Source organism: Falco punctatus, assembly GCF_963210335.1.
Source record: "Falco punctatus genome assembly, chromosome: 4".
Classification (NCBI taxonomy): Eukaryota; Metazoa; Chordata; class Aves; order Falconiformes; family Falconidae; genus Falco; species Falco punctatus.
In genome coordinates, this window is record NC_137583.1 from 81,500,157 (window position 1) to 81,521,004 (window position 20,848).

Consider the following 20,848-nt stretch of genomic DNA (forward strand, 5'->3'; position numbering starts at 1 on the left):
AAAGGTGCAGAGCCTACTGAAATACTACTTTAAATTTTAATCACCCACAAATACACACATGTAACATCTGCAAAACTTGTCAAATACGTAATGTGTTGCTCAGACCTGCCAATCTCTTGCCTGTTACACAGATCTCTCTCTCCTTCCTAATGTGTGCAATGCATTTTGAAAGTACTTTCAATACAACTCACAGCAAACAAGACACTCCTTCCTTCTATTTCATGGCTGCACCCTGGGTTTTTAAACTCTGGCTATCTCCCATGGAGAATATGCATTTTGATGAAAAACGCTGCTTTAAAATGGTTATGTAAGTGTTTGATACAACTGTAAACAACTCCATCAGTGTTCATCAGCTAAATGCATTATCTCATCAGTCTGTTATCTGCTGAAGAGGTAACTTTTGTAAGATCTCTATTACGGTTTTATTACTCTTTAGTCAGTCCTCATTTAAATCAGCAGTTCTAACTGCAAACATGCTCCTGATTGCTTTACCTGACATTGTACAGGCACTTTTCCCCATAACTGAACTTGAATGGTTGCTCTTGACTGCAAGAGGAGCCAAGTTCTGAACATGGGCTATGGGGCTCCTTCTTGATTTTCACAGGGAGACCATGAAAAGCCACTGGAAAGAAAAAAAAAATTAAAATCCAAGCACAATATTAACAATGAGCTTTCTCAAGTAAGCTAGACACTGCTAATTAAACACATGATTAATTAAACCACTGCAATACTACAAACAATATAGGAAATAAACATTTCAAGTATTTATTCGGGTGTCAATTGAAAAATAGACACCACAGATCCTTCGCATTGGCTATTAGCACTTTTATTGTTTAATAGAATGATGGCCAGGATCCCATCTCATTAACAGGAAAATAACAGCCCACTTATATTTGGCTTAACTACTGTAAATGTTGTCAAAGGCAAAATACTTCCCAGGAACCAAATGTTTCTAAGTAATGTTAGTGAGGTAGCTTTTAGCTATAAATGCAACAGTAGTTTACTTCAAAGAGTGCCACACAAATTACTCCAAAATAAATTTCTCCTATGTCAGCCTCAAATACATGATCAGTAATACTTTTGTCTCACAGAACACATGAAAATTTGCAGTGAAACTTATGAAACTGGATAACTACATGTGCCTTTAGTTATAAGTAACATCTGAAAATAATACACAAGAAATGGCTTCATTAATTTTTCTCAAAAATACACAAGAAAATCCTGGTCTCACCAAATTCAATAGTAAATGTGATACAGACATTAATGTATTGTAATAATAGATGTTATTAATCGTTTTTTAAAAGGTAAAAGGAACAGAGGGAGTATGACAGAAACGCAGCATTAATTAGAAGCACAAATTGGTCTGGATTAAGAGAAAGGCCAAAGGTAAAGTCAAGGTTAACCAGCATATTAGTTTAAGCCAGCCAACTTTTCTTATTTCATACGCAACCTTTACCAAAATTAAAGCAGACAAAAATTCAAAGTTCAACTGACACACACAAATCTAAAGCAGCTAGTAGGACAAAGGACAGGTATGTTACAGCTTGAAAACATACCCATCAAGTTTTAAATAAAATGCGGTTGTAAATACATTTTTGAACTCTTGAGAAGCCTAGAGTTCAGAGATCAATTTTATCACCAATTTTTTATGTTGTCACCAAAACACTGTGGTTTGAACATCACGCTCCAGCCTGACACAGATACTTGTGCCTCTGTGGAAATCTACGTATGTGCATCAGTCCCTGGTAGAGATCCTCAGCACAAAATCAGGCCATTATTATATTCAATCAAGTAGCATCTTGCCCCTCCCTTTGCACCTGAACTTAGGAAAGACAATTTGTTACACATTATATATTTTCTGATACTAATGCACCTGGCATATACATGCATGTGTCCGATGGGGAGGGGGAGGTAAATGAAACGCTGTCTAAGAAGTAAGCATCAGAACTAATAAACTGATTTTTAAGTATCTGCGAGTAAGATCTGGATTTCAGATTCTCACCACAGGTTTTCTCACAGTTGGGCAATGCTCAGAGGACTCTCACAAATGGATCCTCTAGTACCCTATTACATGACAACTTCTACTACTGCCTTTCAGCCGAGACATTTGCAAGAGAGCACTGTATTATTTTGCCACATACTTTCACAAAACTTGGAAGAATTGTCTCTAAAACGGCTATCCAGCTATTATATTTGATGGGTAACAGTCAATCATCTAGAAAGATTGTAAAGGAAAAGCAGACAGTAAAACAGGTACACAAATACATACGCACAGCACAGTAACTTAAGAAACAGAGATGAAAACTGGTGAACATCACAACACGGAAAGAACGCTTTCTAAATAAAACTGCCTGGACTTGCACTAATGTAAGAGACCATACAGACTTCCTGAATAAAGATTCTCAAATTCAATAACATGGCAAAATGCAGCCCAGTCAGCTTTCCACCATAACTGCTAAGCAGGCTGTCATCCAGTAGTTTGTTTCAGGTTCTGCTAGTGAACTTCTGCTGCTGACTCTCCTTGCATGTCCTGGTCAGGTAACGCACAGCGCACATTCCATGTGTACGATGGGCCCCACAACTACAGGACGGAGGCTCCGACGGAAAGGTAGACAATCGCTCTGACTTGAATCGGAGAATTAAAACGCAACTGCAACAAGATTCTTTTTTAAAGCCAGTATCATATACTCGCACAAAGGCCCCATGCTGCTCTATTTTTTAATATTTTTTTTTAATTTTAACTTTGCTACTTCCTTGGAGTTAATCTGTTATGAAAAATTACTTCCCTTATTTATTTTTAAATAACGGGAGTACAGAGACTCCCACACCACAGCCCTGTGCGGAGAACTGGCTGGGTATTTCATCACAGCGCTGAGAGCCTGAACGTCTGCTAACAGGCAGTTTTCCAGCTCACTGGCACAGGCACAAGTGAAAGCAGCACATTCATTTTGTGCAATTTGCTTTACCTTCCCACATGGAGTTGGTGCATGTAAAAGGCTGTTAAGTACTAAATTATTCCTTATCAAATCACCATCATCTGGAGTCATGATCAACACTAATTAAATTACTTTCACTGAACACGGCTCCAGCCTGCTGCCTCGGCTGCGAGGTACGTTTTATTTTGCTTACTGTACAGTCCTAGCAAGGTACAGGGCAGAGTGCTAGAAGGCATCTGTGCTACAGTTTTAATTAAAGTTTACCTCACCTTCCTTCCAGCTTTATAAGCAGGGTAAAGTGTATCAAATCAAGTAGGTTAACACCTTCATTTCATTTAGGGAAAGCATTACAGTCCAAAGTGATTTTATATTAGATCTTTATCTTAACTACGGCCAGAAAGATAATGTAGCTGTAAAATTTAAAGCCTTCCTCAGGCAGTCCCCTGACACAGTCACCATGCTAAGCTTTATCTGTAACTCCTTAAGTGTACACTTCTAGAGGCAGAAGAAAAAAAAATAAACACAAAACAAACAAACAAAAAAAACCCGGACAAAAATACTTACTGCATTTTGGGGGGGCTTTCTTGAAGGTTACTTGACCTTTCAAACCACACCTTTAAGTGTGGCTGAAGATGACAGACTTATTCCAACAACAAAATTTCAAATATTCAAAGCAGTTCTCGTATCATCACTGAAACCCTCTACCCGTCGCCCTGCATTTTAGTGTGACACTCACTCTATAGTGCACCTATTAAAACAGATATTAAACATACACCATTTTGTTAAGCTGGATTTTGTATTATGTTTTCAATCCACTTTCTTTTGAGGAGAGCAACATTGCTTATTTATACAATCTAATTTTAGTGCAGCATACCAAGCTACCAACACATCCAAATTAACAAAATGACATTTCAAACAACCAGCTCTTCACCACTTCTTTCTTCCTGACGGCAAATTCATTTTACTTAACCCCTGAACAGTCTCAACCCTATTAAAGTTAACGGGCACTCTGCCTTAATAACGATCTTATTAAGAAGTGACCAAGGGCCAAGATTTCATCCCGAGTGATTACTTACAGATAACTACCTCCCGACTTGAAAGGCAAACAATCTTACAAGGTGTATTTAGATGGATGGCTTCAGCACCTCATCTCAGCTACTGGGGAAAGTCAGGCTTATCGGTATCAGAACGGACTCAATCCACAGACCCTGCCCGGAGATCCTCTGCAGCCACACATGCAGATATAAGGCAAGCAGGACTGCTACCATCTGCAGCAAACTGATTAAGGTATAATACGTTACTGTATGCATATTCTCTGTGCATAAATAGATCTATATTTGCAGAGAAAGAAAGCTTGCGTGTTATATATAATGTGCTGTTGTACAGACCTAGATTTTATATAAAATAATTTCACCACGAAGTAAATTCACACAGAACTTGCAAAGGCTGAAACCTGCTACCCCTCGTTTTGAAGTGCTGCTCTCCTTTGCTATCTGTCAACAGCCTAATCCCCAAATTTTGTTTCTAATAACACCCAGTTTAAGACTCAAACAAAGAACAATTTTATTAAGAACTCTGAAATTAAAGGAGGAATCTGTCTTAGAGGAGACCGATTTGTATACTTTCTAGCCTGAGAATCAGGAAATGTACCACCTCTGTACAGCTAGAACTGAATCACTTCTTTTGAGAAACCCCAGAAATGCACTGCATCAAGTATAAAAGCAATGGTTTATAGTATTTTTCAATTCAGGAGATGATTATTCAAGATGAAGAAGAAATAAGCAATATTATACATGAAATTGCAAATAATTTTTCCTTTGAGCAAAAAGTTATTTTATAATTTTCAAACTTCAGATTCCTGCCCAGAACCCAAAATAAAATCCGATTTTATTTTATGAAGAAGAACTGGTTTAAACATATTTTTTTAAAGGCATGAAATATTACTTGTAATTCAATGACACCGGCTAACAACAGGCAAACTAGACTCCACTGACCAAAGAGACAAAGATGTCTTTTTGGCAACACTTGCAGGGCAAGAGCATTTACTATATAGTAGAAAATCAACTGACAGCAGCAACCTTGCTTGTGCCACTGAATTCCAATGTCTCCTAATTAATACTACATTTGTATATTAAGTGCAGAGAAAAGGAAGTAACTGAGGAGTCACAGTATGTCCTGCCCTAAAAATTTCTGCTGCATGTTTTCTAAACCGCTTTACACATTTACACTCTCAAATCACCCTCTAAACCTGATTTTGTAAATAAACATCCATTTTTATGACTGAATGAAGCAAAACTGTCAATATGCAATGTAAGTTTAGAGAGGTTTCTTGAACGCATTTGAATAGAGGGGACTTGATTTTCTTAACAGTAAGATGAAAAGACAGAGGATGTAAAAATATTTAAGTTACTGCCACAACTCCAGGCGCTAAACTGATTGAAGTGACCCAAGTTAGTATTTTGTGTCAAAAGCAAGAAAAGGCGGTCCCTGTACTGATAAAGCACTGTCACACTTTAAATCTATCTCCCAATACACACAGAAGTGCACCAGGCACTTCAGATATATCAGAGTCTCTCCAAGATTCTTTTCCAGTACATTTACCTCTGCCAAGCCCTCCCCTTCCCCCAACACACAAAAATCCATTACTAAAGGGTCTAATCTCAGCTATCAGCGCAGAGTGCCTTTTATGGAGCCATTAAACCATTTCTCTTGTTTACAGTGCCTGAAGAAAGATGTGAATTATGTCTGTGACAAAACAGGCGATAACATTTCTAAACTGCTATCAAAATGCAAACTGAAATACACTTAAGGAAAGGGACCCTAATTCGTGTTTTTGCAATTTTCCTCGCTCACTATAACTTAACAGCACTCACCTGATGATTCAAACAAATTATTTATGCTGTAAGTACAACAGGTAGGCATTTTAATAAATAAATTAAAAAATATGTACTTTTGAAAACCAACAGTTTATTGAACAGTTCATCAAGGATGGTAAAGTGCTGGTTACTTCTGAGGTGATAGTAATGACCTAGGTGCTTTTATCAGTAGACATTTTAAACAAATCCAAACACAACATTGCAGGTTCACACGAGGCCCAAACCACTCTGTTTCTGCAACAGTTACTTACCATTTGAACCATATATTCAGTAACAGGTATTTGGGTATCTGATGAAATGAGCTACGAAACTAACTACTTTCTATATGACCTTGCAGGTGAGACTGCCAGGCTTTCTACATATTTTCTGATAAGATTTCAAAAAATGCATATTTAACTCCTGGAACAATAGCCTTCTGCATTCTGGAGGCTATTTATTGATTCTTTATTTCTAAATCATTATGATTTGAGCTACAGACCTTTGTAGACAGCTGCACTCTGAATTTCAACAACCATTTAACAGGCATCTGATTAAAGACAATGGGATGCCAAAGTATCGTACTCTTTCCATTTCACTCCACTATACATTAAGATGAGAAATTTTACCAGTAATCTTTGGGATGCACAGGAGGAATTAGCTGAAGCAGGTACTAGAGCCAGCTGACCATTCCTTCATACTCTGGAGGTTACTGCTGCTGCAGCTGAATGCTGTACGCAGCCTAGTATAGAACCAAAAACTGAAATAAAAACACCACATTGGAGAGATGGCAGATGAGGAGAGGTAGGAGGATGGAAAGACAGTAAAGGCTGGCACCCAGGTCTTTCCAGCTAAATTGTTCCCAATGTTTTTGAACTAAAGCCTACACATACAGACCACTGCAACAGCTGAAGGCAGATGGATGACTGAGGCAAGATTTGCAATTGTTTTCACCCTAGGCAATCTCTTGCCTAGACAATGGCAAAAAAACACCCCTTTGTTTCTGACCACTGCAACAGCTGCATAGATGAGCAAGACTTGAAGACTGGGGACTGATTTAGAAGTGGCTGTACAGATTACATCTACACAGGCTCCACCAAATTCTTTGACCACTTGATCTATCAAAGTCACCTCTATCAGATCTTAGCTGAGCTCCAGTCAACTGGATTTCATTTAGGTCCTGCTCTCTGCCAGATACTGGAAGAAGCTGGTGACAAATTGGATATCTGACACACAGATGTGTATCATCACTCTGGCTTCAGAGACTATCTTGGCAGTTTATATAAAAACTGAACATAGACAAGAGAATTGAGCTTTCACTACCTCACAAACAAAAGCTGCTAGAAGGGGGGGGGGGGGGGGGCGGGGGGAGGGGCAGAGGGCACACACTGACACTGCAGACACTGATCATGTCAAGTAGTTTTTCGAAGACATGCATGATCTTGTTTTTACCCTCCAGTGTATGGTTGTATATCTGTATATAGAAAAATAGAACTTGCTTAAGATGCAGAATTCGGCCCTAAAGACAACTGGCCTCCATCTAGTCCCACTGAGTGGTAACAATTAATCCAAAACAGAGTCTGCATGGGTATTTGTGTGTGCACACAGAGTCAAATGGCAGTAAGCATACCACATGTGCAATCATGCCTCTGCAACGATACATTATGTATGGTCAAAATACATGCAATACCATAATAAAGGGCAGTAAGCCTTTTCCTCTTCAGATGCATGTATGTAACTGGGGAGAAAATGAGGAAGCAGTATGCAGAAGGAAGGAACATGACATAAATGTGTAAAAATGCATTCACCAACAACAAGAGGTTAGTTCTTTCATGTGGTGGCCTGACTACGCCCAGGGAAGGAAATGTGAGGATAGCTGGTATCACTGCAAATGCTCTACCACCCCTCACCTCAGTGCTCTTTCCCAGAAAGTGGAAGTTCATGACTGGGCAGTACTTGGCAAACCCCTTAGATATGATTCTATCAATTCAGTCTTTGCCTTGGCTTCAGATCAGATCCTTCCAGCCCCTACCAGCTCAATAGATAGAAACAGCATGGGACCTCATTTTTTGGAAGCTAGTTCTGAACGATGAGCCCAAGCACCAGCTTTCAAAGCCAACTGGCAAGAATAGAATATGTGGGCAAGATGGATCTATTTGAGAACCTTATTTAACAAAAAGAAAATACCAGCTTTGAAGTAATCTGTCACCTTTACTGGAAAATACGCAACTACAAATGCACTTTAATAACAGTTAGAACTCACTCTGCAAAATGAAGCAAATTGCTTATTTTCTTTTCCAGTCTAAAGTATACGATACCGTGCATGTCAATTAACCATCTACTTGAATACTGCATGCACGAATGCTACATAATAGTATAGTCTTTAAATCCTCAGGGGGTGGGGAGAGATGGGAGGGGTGAACATTAAAAGCCCAGAATTGTGGGATTTTGTCCTTAAAGTCTGCATGGACTGTTCTCAGATAATATGGTATAAGAAGAAAAAAAATATTGATTCTGAATTTGAATTAGGAAAAAGTAGCAAGCAGGTGAAGATGAACTGCACTGAGAACTGAATTTATTCCTGTTTACCACTACAGAGCTTCAAGATGGAAAATAATAGCATTTTCCTACAAGTGATATTGGGAAATTCTGGACCTCAAAATCTGCAGTAATGTGTCCATTTTAACAAGAATCGTTTGTTAAAATAACTTTCTTTTGCTTTGGAGTAAGAGAGGTTTTTTCCTTTCCTTTTCTTTTTAAAGCAAAAAGCATTACAGATTAATGACTAAAAGACAAAAACCAAGTATGGATTAAAAACAGTTTTAAATTAATTGAATCACCTGTTCATCTCTAGAGTATGTTAATTCTAAATATCCACCATAATTTCCCCTCCATTTTTACTATGATCTGAGACCAACATAAAGCCTTCGATGGTAACAGGTGAGGCCCAAAAAAAGGCTGAAGCAGAGAACAGAGACAGGTTCACTGTACCTACAGCACATCAAAGCTGCACCACTATCCATAAAGCGTGTTTTATATGAGGGCGTTTGTACATGGAAGACAAAAAAGGAAGAAAAAAAAAAACAACAGACCAACAAAATCGTCATTACAAAGCAGACACACGCTACTTCTCTACAGCACAGCCTATTTTGCCTTCTAAACATGATACTTCTGCCCCTATTCAGCAAAGAAATTGTTCTAGATGCTTCTTCACAAATGGAAATAAACGTTATTCTTTAACTGAAATGTGCTTTTCTAAAGCTTGGGTGTTAAGATACTAAAAAGTTTTGCCAGTTTAGCTATTTCTGGGCAGCTAATTCAAGACCCCCCCTGCCATGACAGATGCAGCCCTCCTAAGCAACGGAGGGGTTCTCAGCCAGTGTGGAAGACAGGGCACAATATTAGAGGTTGCACCCATACAGCTTAATAATTGGTTCAGTGCTATAAATCCCTATTTTTAGTGCAAGACATCCCTTATTTGCTTGTCTGTGCAGTTGCGATTTCTGAAATATTCATTAGTTACTGAGGGTAGGTACACCTGCAGCTTTCTGATGCTGGAAGTGCTGAAAGCACCACTGAGATAATTCAGATATTTGTAGCCACTTGGCTTCTCATTTAAAAGGAACGTGTCGGTTGAAATGTGAAGTCTGTGAGTATGTTCAGTATAGTAAAACCTAAAAAAGCCCACCCAGAAGGGTAAGCCACCTAGCTAGAGAAACAGGGGCACGGGGGAAGCTTTCAGTAATTATCAGTAACAGTTAACCTATTCCCTAAACCCCAAAATGAGCAATTCCAAGCAAACTTTTCAAGAGGCTACTAGTAAACACCTTGTTAGGATACTATAGGTCCTTTGGCCTAAACTGACACTGTATTAGGGCAGCTGAACCGCCACACAGTATTCTAAGACTTTCTCTACTCTTCTACCCCCAAGCAAAGGAATGGTTTGAAGTGATTTTGGTTAGCTGACCCCTCTTCTCCTCCACCCCCAAAAGATTCCAGCTTCCAGTTTTTGTCTAGAAGATATTTTCATGCAGTGGGAGCTGCAGTTACTGACATGGTTTCTTAGCCTGCGAAAGCAGCAATCTCACAGAAATGCTGTCACGGCTACTGTTTTATTGTGACTTACGTCCCCTTCATACGGTGCTCTCTCTCCTTTCCAGACAGTTACCTGTCTGGCTGTAGGAGACTGGTACTTGCAGGCAGTGGAGGGGAAAGCGCTGCCAGGGGAGCTCTGCCTCCCAGCAAGTCCCTCCAGGGCAGGAGTTAACCTGCTGACAAATACCACGGGCACCGGGAACTCTGAAAAGAATACAAGGAAATTTGCAGAACACTGGCGGGAGGGAGAAAGGGAGGATTAAGTTAGGAGGAGCAAACTGGCTTGCTTTGATGTCTGAGGAGTAGGTGAGGCAGGAGGAAGAGCTCTCCCTCTCCCCCTGCCCCCAAAATAAACAGCAGCTTAGTGCTCTCTGGAGGAGGAAGCAGTAACCTAATAAAAATTAAGCCAGCTGGATTCTGTAGCAATTGATCTAAAACCTGTGAATAGCATAAGATGACTGTAGGAGAAAAAAGAAATCTTGAAGAATTTTTAACCCCTCTATGCTGGATCTGCAACCTCCAAGACCCCACAGAGAAACAGGGTTGCTGTTCATCTGCATTAGCTTTCAGTGTTAAAATCCTGGGAGGAGGTCGGGGCACTTGTTCCTACAGTTACTTGTAATATATGTGGCTCCAAAGGCTCCCAGGCGGAGAGTGCACAGAGAGGAGATCCACCTTTAGAGATCCTGCTAAAGAGAAAGGCTTTAATGTACAACCAAGCCTGGGAGAAAACCTAAATTGTATTCCTACCTGGGAATTACCACTAAAGTTAAACGCAAGGAGAAGAGCTGGCCACTAAATCAGGATCTGTGTGCTTTTCTGAGGACAGGATTTCCATTTGCAGCAATTTCCAAAATTTAATTTAAATGGTAAGAGGTAATGGCTAAGCACTACGTAACTTCCATTACTAAAATATCCAAGTGAGATAATATCCCAGCGTTTTCCACACACATACACACTTTCCACTTCATGTAAATCTGCAGTTTGACAGTTTACGTCTGGATTTTAATAGGTTTGGTAGAAACAGAATTATGAAGAAAAGTTTGGAGGCTGCAACAAGAATTTTTGCCAGAAGTAACAATAAGCTTTAAGATAAACTAGTTCATATTTTTTGTATTTATTGTTTCAAAGGTATCAACAACTTGATATCTAGGAAAGCATGCCCACAGCAGAAAACAGACAGGAACTTACTCCGCCTCATTTCCTCTCTTATGGAAGTTTCAAGTTATATCAATCTAGTTATTATTTTTTGTTCTTTTCTGCTGTATCCGTGCTAAGAGCCAACAGCCAGCTATAGATGGGAAGGCTGCTGATCTTGTACTTGCAGCTGGACAAAATGTGAAAGAAACTGGATTTAATCTCTGGTTCTGCCATTTGTTGTTCATAACCTAAACAACTGGTGTCGGAAGGCTGATTCTAGTTTGAAATAGTCTTAGGATCCTACCTTCTGAGTTTCATAAGCAATGTGTCAGTTTGCTTCCTTGTAAAAACAGGAGTATCATCATAATAAAAGATTACTCTTAAGGATAATCATGCCTGTCAGTTAGCTACTTAGGAATATGCAAAAGCAAGAGAAGTCAATGAATAATGAAACGGACTACAGTGAGCACTCTCTAGCATAAATTAAACAACTAATTTAAAAATATTTATATTTATTTTAGCAACTCTCAATAATAAGCACTAAAAGAAACAAAATTGCATTTTGAGAAGATGATTTTTAATTTGAACAAATTTAAATAGAACAAGTATACACTAACTCAGGGTAGCTAATGGGATTTTTGTTTACTTTCGTTCTCTAGTTTTTTGTTTACTTTTCGTACACCCCTTCAGGAAAACGAGACTGTCACTACTCTAAATACATGTGTCCTTCATGCTTCAATGTTAAGTTTTCACAAATGCCCACCAGTAAGGCAACTCTAACAGATCTAGTTTATAATTCATTAAACCAAGGCTGAAATCTAAATCTTTAGTCCACTACTAAAAAACACTGCAAAAAACTGCGGTCTCCACTGGAAAAGGTGCTGGCCATTGCACTAAGTTGACAATAAAATTCAGCTCACAAGTTTTATCACTGATTCAACAGGGAAACAAAGAAGCCATTGTCAGAAGTGGTTACCTCTAGGAACAAAGTCAGGGCTTAAAGAAGTAGCCCAATATTCAAAGACTCGCAGCAAAGTGCTTTCTGAAGCTGGCGGAATTTTGACCACCTGCAAACAGGCTCATGGTTCTCAGCACAGATATTTAAGGCTTCTGCCGCTACTTAAAGCATTCTTAACTGTATATGAGACTTGCAACTGAATATACATTACCAATATGCACACTGCACATTTTTTCTGAAGCCAATTGTTCCTGAAGTTGTGTGACTATTTCACACATGCATGCAATCAGTAATACCGATGATTACATGGCATGTATATTTCTTACATGTGTGCATGCATATATATACATACATATACACAAAGAATATGTATACACAGAGTATACACTTTGCATATACACATACACTTGTACAAATCCAGCTCCCAGATTCTAATCCCAAATGCTTTAAACTTTCGGTCTTCACTGAATACTGACACTTTTCAAAGTCTCTTTTGTCTCCATTTATGTTAGTGCTTTGGTCATGGGCAATTTTATTTACAGATGGGTTAATAAGGAAACACTGCACTCAGTTTCAGCATGAAGACAGAGAATTAAAAAAAAAAATAATTAAGTATTTTTGTTAGGTATACATTAGAAGCAGAACGGAAACAATATTTGAGCAAAGAGGATCAAATTAGCAAGACTGGGAATTGTTTTTGCACATGTAATTTTTCAAATGCCCTTGATGACGACTCATAATATATAAATTTAAAGACAAAAACCTGGCCAGTCAGTAACCTTCCTATTCAGTGACTGCAGGACTTGGCAGTAAATGTCACTGCTAAAAAATATTTCACTACATTAACTTACTGGCAACCACATTTGCTGAATAAGTTCATAAACAGCCACGGGAAAAGACAGCCAGAAATAAAGCTGCTAATGATTCACTCTTTTCTAACATGCATAATCCTCAGCTTACAGAACAAATAGATAGGAAAGAATAAAGTTATCCTTTACCAAGACAGTTCACTTCCCTATTCACCTCACCAAGGTCAAACTATAATCCAGGAACGGGTAAGACTAATGTATTGCAGACAAGGAGACCATGAAGAGTAAGTGAAAGGAAAAGAAAAGAATCCTTCTCAGGGAAAAAACTGGAGCACGTCTTGAAAAAGTAATCAGTTTTCCATTTGCCAGTTTAGACTAGGTTTAGATCATTCCTAGGAAAAACACTGATGACTTCTAAAACTCAAAAAAAAAAATAATCATCATTTACGCATATTTCTCTGCTTATAAATGGCTCCACCATAATTACTTCTCAGTACTGAAATGCTTAAGACCAAAACAAAAGGACACAGAACCTGAAAAAACAAAAGGCTATTTTTCCTGTATGCTTACAGCGGGCTAGCTATACCAGTCCTACATGACATGAACATGACTCTCCAATGTTTAACTGATATTTTGAGGACTATCACTCTCTCCTCCCTCTTCTTCCTGCTGTACCCTTTGAAAACTTCATGGCAGTCTGTGGGAGACTCTGACTTCTGTCTTCAGTTGCTGAGGCAGCAACCAGAAGAAAAAAGACACAGAAATTATACAGATCGTAAAAACATTTTACTTAAACATATCAAATATGAAATAAAGAGAAGTAGATGGACTCAGCTTGCAGACTGCCTCCTTATTTTACACCATCTCAGAGCTCATGGATTTTCAAATCATTATTTAGGCTGCTCTTGAAATACAAAACACATTTTGCAAAAACACTGCATGGAAAGCAGTTTAGGGAGAATAACAGTTTTGTATCAAAACAGAATCACAAAGACCCTTCAATCTGCCTTGTTTGGTTTCTGTGCAAAAATACAGTTGTAACAAATTTTGCATACTTTAATACAACTGGAACTGAACAGATGCTCTAATACATATACATACTCCTGATGAAATTAACTAAACAACTATCTGTTTTAAAACAGAAATAACTGTAGTGTTAAGAAAATACTGCCATGACTACAAGTCACAAAGTGAGGCTTGCTTGTATTTCCACAGATGGGATCTTCACAGAGTCCTTATGGGGAAGGGAGGAGGGGAGGCTTCCTCAGAGAGGAAATAGAAGGTTTTTTCAAAACCAAAAATTCAACATTTTGAATAAAATATGTTTAATGTTTTTGTTTTTATGTAAACAGACTTTAGGAAGTGATCTGACAGCCTTAAGAAATTACCATTTGAAAGAAAAAAGGTCTACATGCTTCATCTTTGATCTAGGAGGCAGATTTATCACAGGACAGGATGACTGAAGTTTATTCATTAGCTGATAACGTCCACATGCAACCCAAGCCTTTAATCTGCAATAAAACAGCAAACTAGGATGAGGCTCTGAGGAAAGGAAATCAAGTCACTTTGGCTGAGCAGGGACATGCCAATGGAGGGCCAGGGTGCAGCCAGGGGGGCAGCACCCCACAAGAAGAGCCCTGTCCAGGTGCTGTTGCTCCTCCATGCCCCACAGAGCTGGTGACCATCAGGTTCACAGTGGCCCTGTGCAGTTAAAATCTGCATAATGCGGCTGCCATCTCTGCTGGGATGCCCAGATGTACTTTTTCGTTAGTAATAACGTTCACATGGCATACAGGGCACTCTGAAAGGAATAGCTTCCACTTAAAAAGTTTTTAAAATCAAAACCTGTGTATTTGATGGGGTCTTGTAATTCAATTCACAGTGCTATTGTTGCCATTAGTATTTACACAACCTGTGTGCCACTACCACTACTAGAATCTAGGAGAGCCTAAAGTCTTCACCATTTCAAAGCTGGAAAATTCAGCATGACAACACAAGCAGAAAAGCAAATAAACAGAAATTGCCTATTAAAATCAAAGCAAACCCACAAATTCTCTACTGTTAAGATCACAAATTAAAGGCATTATGGTCAACAGTCTGCCTCTTGGTAAAACTTTTCCAAGAATTAAATCTTGCAATTATGGAAAAGGTCACGATTATGGCAGTTTTAAATATTTCCAAAAATCCTCTAGAAGAAAAAAAAATAAAATCCGTATTAGCACAGGCTGATGCCCAGTGATGAACCACAAAATGAGCCACAAGGTTCTCTGAAAAACACCAATTCCTAATTTCTTTTGAACAAGAACTTAACAAAAAAAAAAAAACACAACACCAAAAAAAAAAAAAAAAAAAAGAAAAAGAAAGTTAACAGCTGGTAACAGTTTCAGTCCTGCTTTAAACAAAGGAAACAAGTGCCCAGGGACACAATGAAAGAAGCAAGGCTATCCAAGGCAACTATGAAGGGAGATAAGGTGGTCTGCATGGACTCCTCAGTCTGACCTCTCCAGCTCTTACAAAAGCGATTGCATTGGACACTCTTTGTAAAATGCTTTTGAGATCTCTAGATAAGTGATCATTAAGAAAGCTGTATATCTCACAGCAGCATGATACATGCATTTCTGTACCTACTTCAAACCCAGAAACAAAGGTGTTAAGCAACATGCCCAAGGTCATGCAAAGCTAAGGGCAGAACAAACCACAGAGCCCTGACTCTTGCAGCCCTTTAGAAAGAATCCGTCACAGTCGGGCATGCACTAAAATAAATAAGTAAATGTCTCTGTATTTGACAATGTCTGACCTATGAAAGGAAGTAGTTTCAAGACAAGTGGCAAAAACCAAAACACAGCTGCAGTAGAAAGCCCTACTAGGGAATAGCTAAGCACCAAGAATAACTAGCACCACCTTGTAGGATATTTATCAGACTGCCTGCTACAGTACCACACTTGCAGAGCTACATTTGAGACCAGCCACATAGGCTCTTTAAAAAAACAAAAGAAATAAAAAGGAAATTTGTAGAAAAAAAAACCCAAACCTGAAAACACACTAGTGTGTGCAACTTGCCGTACAGAGAAAACCAAAACACTACCAACTGCAATTTCTAGGACATTGTGCACTACCAAGACATGACTACCAGCTGCCTACGTAGTGAATCACCACGTTAAAAAAATGTCATTTTTTTCAGTCCACTAATTTTTTTTCTAGAAGCTGCAAAATTAAAACATTCTGCATCATAAACAAAAACAAACCCCGTAAACAGATCTCCCTTTGACTTCAGTAGGCCCATCAGAACTTATATCATTCTGGTGTTTTCTACTGTTTTAATCATGTGGGTTTTTTTCTCCAAAATATGTCAAAATAAGTGAAAATTAACCTCTACCAATTGCTCACCATCTTTTGCTATACTTAAACAAACAGGAAATGCTCTTCTAGTTCTGAAATTCCCTTTTGGAATTTAAGTACAAAAGTAAAGAGAACAAAAATAAAACAAACCAAGCATTCTTCACCTGATCGTGAAAAAAAAAAAGTATGATTTTGGATGCTATGAACATGTAAATAAATATTAAAGCCTTTCCTCATTTAAACTGCATTTGGAATATCCTAAGCCATTAGTTAAAATGACAGAAGAATACAGCTACCTGAAGCCTATGTAAAGAATCTCTCTTTAACAGGCTTTTAAAGATTGCAAGCCAGAGCATCTAAAAAGCACATCCCTGAATAATTTAAGGCTCCTGGAATCTACATTGAAAGAGCTCCTTTGCTAACCCTGGAGGCAAAAATCCAGAGGTAAGTGAAAGAATAAAGGCTGTGAAAGATGAGTGACAAAATCACTACTAAAAAAGTATTTTTCCTACCTTAAAGTTGAATCAGACATGGAGGAACACAGATTTTACAGCCAGCCCTTCCCATTTACTGTCAACAGCTGTGGTCTAACATTAACATTTACCCCTCTGCAGTGTTAAGGCTCTGATGGTCAGGGAAACAATACAGGAACAAAATGAAAGACAAGGAAGGAAACCGATCAAGAAGGTGAAGCACAACACAAATCCTCATTAGCAGAAACTCAGTAAGAAATAAAGAGCAAAAAGACAGAGTTTATCATTAATTTTAAAGGAGTAATGTACGCTTTGGGGCAAAAGAAGAAACGGAAAAAAAGCATCCCAAACTCTGGAAGAACAGAGCAACATAAATACATATTATTCAAACAAAACAAAACACAATTATGCTATTAACACACCAGGCAATCTGGTTTGGTGCAGGGTAATCCCCATTTATAACCAATTGTACCAAGGTCGATTTACAAATCAGTGGATTGTTTGACAAAACAGAGTTTTCTCTGCCAACTACATCCTTTAAACATCAGCAAATCCTACCTACTTCCTCTTGTGTCTGTCATAGAAACCATCCAAACAATGGGAGCAAGCAATCTTCACCTCAACAGCTACTGACTTCAAGCAAGCTGAACACTTTATTCATTTTTACTCCTAGACTGGAAAGTCCTTGCTGTTCTACAGTATCTGAAAGCCTCACCACTGATTACAACAGGTTCAGGATCTGGCTCCTCCTCAGTATATGAAAATGGATTTGAAACAATAGGAAACCTTATCTGAGGAAGTTAACACAGGTCACCCTTCTCCACACATGAATACTGACTTTATACAGGCAGAAAAACAGCTTAACTAGGTCTTAGGAATTAGATAAGAATTTGGGAACAGTGTCACATACAGAATGCTGATTTTTTTTAAAAAAGAGGCATCCACCTTTTTGGAGAAACAGATGTTGTGGTTTTGCCTTACACGATTTTTCATGTAATTACTAACAGAAGAGTCTTTAGGAAGTCACTTGAATATATCGCAAACAGGTCAGCTGAAGTGTAGAAGCAGATTCAGAATGGGGCAAAATCAATCTGCCTAACACAGAATTTCGAAGCAAATGCCTGTAAAAGTGATTTCCTCCCTCTTTTTGTGGATTTTTTTCTAATGAGAATGGAAATGAAAGAGTAAGAAAACTACATTATTTAATATGCAGTTGTGGTATTTCTCCACTGTAATTGCAAGCCGAAAAAAATACCCAAAAGTCTTTCTGAAACATGTTTTTCTCCCTTAGAACTCAAAAAGTTCAGGCACTGCAGAAAGCAAAAGGTTACAAGAAACTAAACTGCGATTTGTTTTTCAAATTTCATCCGAACAGGCTAGCTGTTATCTACTCTTCATTCCGCTCACACTGAGCTAAACTACAAAAAGGTTCTTTGTGATAAGTATTCAAAGTTAAAAAAATACTTAATAAAAAGGTAATACAAGATGGGCAAGATGGGGCTTTGGACGCTGTGAAAAAAAAAGAAAGGTTTGGAAATGCAGACATTTCTAAGATTATTATGGCAGGAAGGACCACTTTCGAGAAGACATAATGGAATAACAAAATAAATTCAGCTTTGAACAGGTAAACTGAAGCTTAAAACATTAAGGGGAAGCTTATGCTGGATCCTTAGCTAGTAGAAATAGGCACAGTTCTAGTAACGTCAATAATATCACATGAAGTCATGCTAGCTGTTGATCTCACTCGTATATCTAAAGCCCACACCTGAACTATAAATATATATATTATGTTTGCTTTTTGAAAACTGAGTGAAGTTTAATAGCAACTCATAATTGAAATACTCATGGCTTCCACACTAGCTCTGAAGTTAAATCCCCAAAGTGGATAAAGTGGACTATGTATCTAATCTAAACTAAATGTTTCCCTTAGTTACTAATACCAGTGCAGTTTCACTAGTTAAAATCATTATTACAGAAAAGAAACGCAAAACCCATGGCACTTTAAGGGGCATTTAATCCTGCTCAGCACTAGGACACAGCACATGATCTTGGCAGTATCAATTCCTCTACTATGTTCCCTGTCTTTGCTTCAAGAGTTAACTAACTTGGTGATTTCTAGGCAAGAAAGTTTTTACCACAGCTTTCCAGCACTGCTACTGTTACCAAAGTTTCTTACAAGTTCTTTCAGTGCTAAAAATTTCCATTTATGACCACAAATCTACCTCAGGTTTAAAGCCCATTTCTCTATCAATGACGCTAGAAATAAAACCTCACTAATTTTTGTACCTGGACTGCAGACTGTAACTGTTTCAGTGGAGCACTTGTTTTCTTCACGAACTCTGCACAATACGCACACACACCCCCTTACCTACACACGGCTCCATAAACTGAATCTGTGCAGCAAACAACAGTTTGGTTGCCTGTGAACTAAAGCGACTGTGACCCCCTTCACTGGCATACACTTCTGTCCTTCACTGCTTATGGCTCAGTTAAGTGTACTAAAGACTGAACCTACGAAAGCTTGCCCATCCTCTTCCATGTTTCAAAACAATAAACATTTTTTTAAATAAAAAAATTTAAAAAAAGCGCCAAGTGTTGCTGCCAGGCTGCTGCCAGTAACAGGGCAAGTACTTATAGATTATATAGTCATTATAATAGCGTTTGGAGGCAGGTTTGGATCCCAGAGATAACAGTCACAATTGTGCTACTTCTGCAGCAGTAATTTCCCCATGGCTTTGGTTATGTTGATCTCCGTTCCTGTTTTGCAGAGCCCACAGCAACATACATTATATCCAAGTATATGTCTGAAACTCCACAACCTTTGCCAGAATAACACTCCAGGAAGCTCTCCTGACCTTTACTTAAGATAAAGAAACCAACTGAAATGAAGAAATAAATGTTCCTTTGATAGTAATGTGTAAGCTGTGGCTAAGGAACTTTGAAATACAACAGCATTAATAAAATAGCCATATTAGGAGAATTTCTTTATCACCAAAAGCAGTGACCAGCTTCAATGAGGCTTTTCATTCACTGTTCACAAATTATTTTCCAGGAATCATTGACTTGTTGTGTAACGATAATTGCGGGTTAATAGAAGCCCTAACTGAACTTTGTACTCTTACACAAAGGATGTATGCATACATGACTATATTTGGACACAGCTTCATATGTAGGATAACATAACTGATTTTCAACTTACAGACTGTTCTGGCTTTCATATTATAGTTTCATTTTAAAAAAAAAAAAAAAAGAAGTCTTTGAAGCCAGAGGTGGGAAAAAAAAACAACCAACTGTTACAAAAGCCAACTTTCGAAGTTTGAAAGTGACCATGACTGCTGGTTAGTATATGTACAAGAACTTCTAGAGAAAAACAAAAATAAATTGTTGCTGTGCAGGTATACTACCAAGAGTACAGGGGACAACAAATCATCTTTTTTTTCTTTTCTTTCCCTACAAAATGTTGTTACGAATATGCTCAAATTCTTCTTAAAACAGTTTCTAAATAACTGGGAAAAAATCCTCTAAAAGATTTAGAAGAAAACAAGTCTGAATTTGGTTTTGGGGTTAAAGACTATTCTAATGCAATTATTTTGAATCTTTCTAATTTTAATCCTAACATTTCAGTATATGAATGCCGTATTCAACAGCTATCTGGTTTAGTGAACTGCAGAAATTCACTCTGATAGGATAAATTATTTAAGTTATTTAGCAAAACGCAAAAGCTACCAAGCGCTCTGCTGCAATCAGCAGACACTGTTTAGAAGAGACCTTCGATGACGAAGAGAAGCTTTGCCATGAGGAAGAAAGATGCATAAAGAAGCTCCAAGAATCCCGTGACTTTGGCAGATAAAGTTTCTCATGCCATTTCTTTATTAGGCCCTTGCAACCACCCAAAATCACAGAACAGCAGGTACAGCGAAGGGGAATCAGTGCTTAACAGAACAGCAGCACTTCAGCAAGTAAAGGCAAGATTTGAGGAGCACAGGCTAAAAAAAGTAAATTGGGGCACATACTAAGTAAAGTAGCAAACAATGCAAAGCATCCAGCTTAACCTAACTCCTGCTTCCTCCCATTAATTCAAAGGGAAATTTTGTTAGAGCAACAAAGTGCCACATGCTAAGACAACTTAAAAATGCTTCAGCAGTGACTGTATTTGATTGATTATGTGGTGAATTTATTTATACAAAAAACATACTGAGCAGCCCTATTTCTGCTCAGCGTATCAGAGTATCACACAGTATCTGAT

At 38.2% G+C, this 20,848-nt stretch overlaps 1 protein-coding gene across 5 annotated transcripts in view; it reads right to left on the reverse strand.

The window, feature by feature from the left end:
- ETV1 (ETS variant transcription factor 1) overlaps positions 1 to 20,848 on the reverse strand; it is an 80,195-nt gene that overhangs the window by 32,338 nt on the left and 27,009 nt on the right. For all 5 annotated transcript variants that reach the window (XM_080383937.1, XM_080383935.1, XM_080383936.1 and 2 more), the window contains one exon: positions 493 to 622. In XM_080383937.1, the coding sequence (XP_080240063.1) occupies positions 493 to 622 (130 nt within the window). The remainder of the gene's footprint in view (positions 1 to 492; positions 623 to 20,848) is intronic.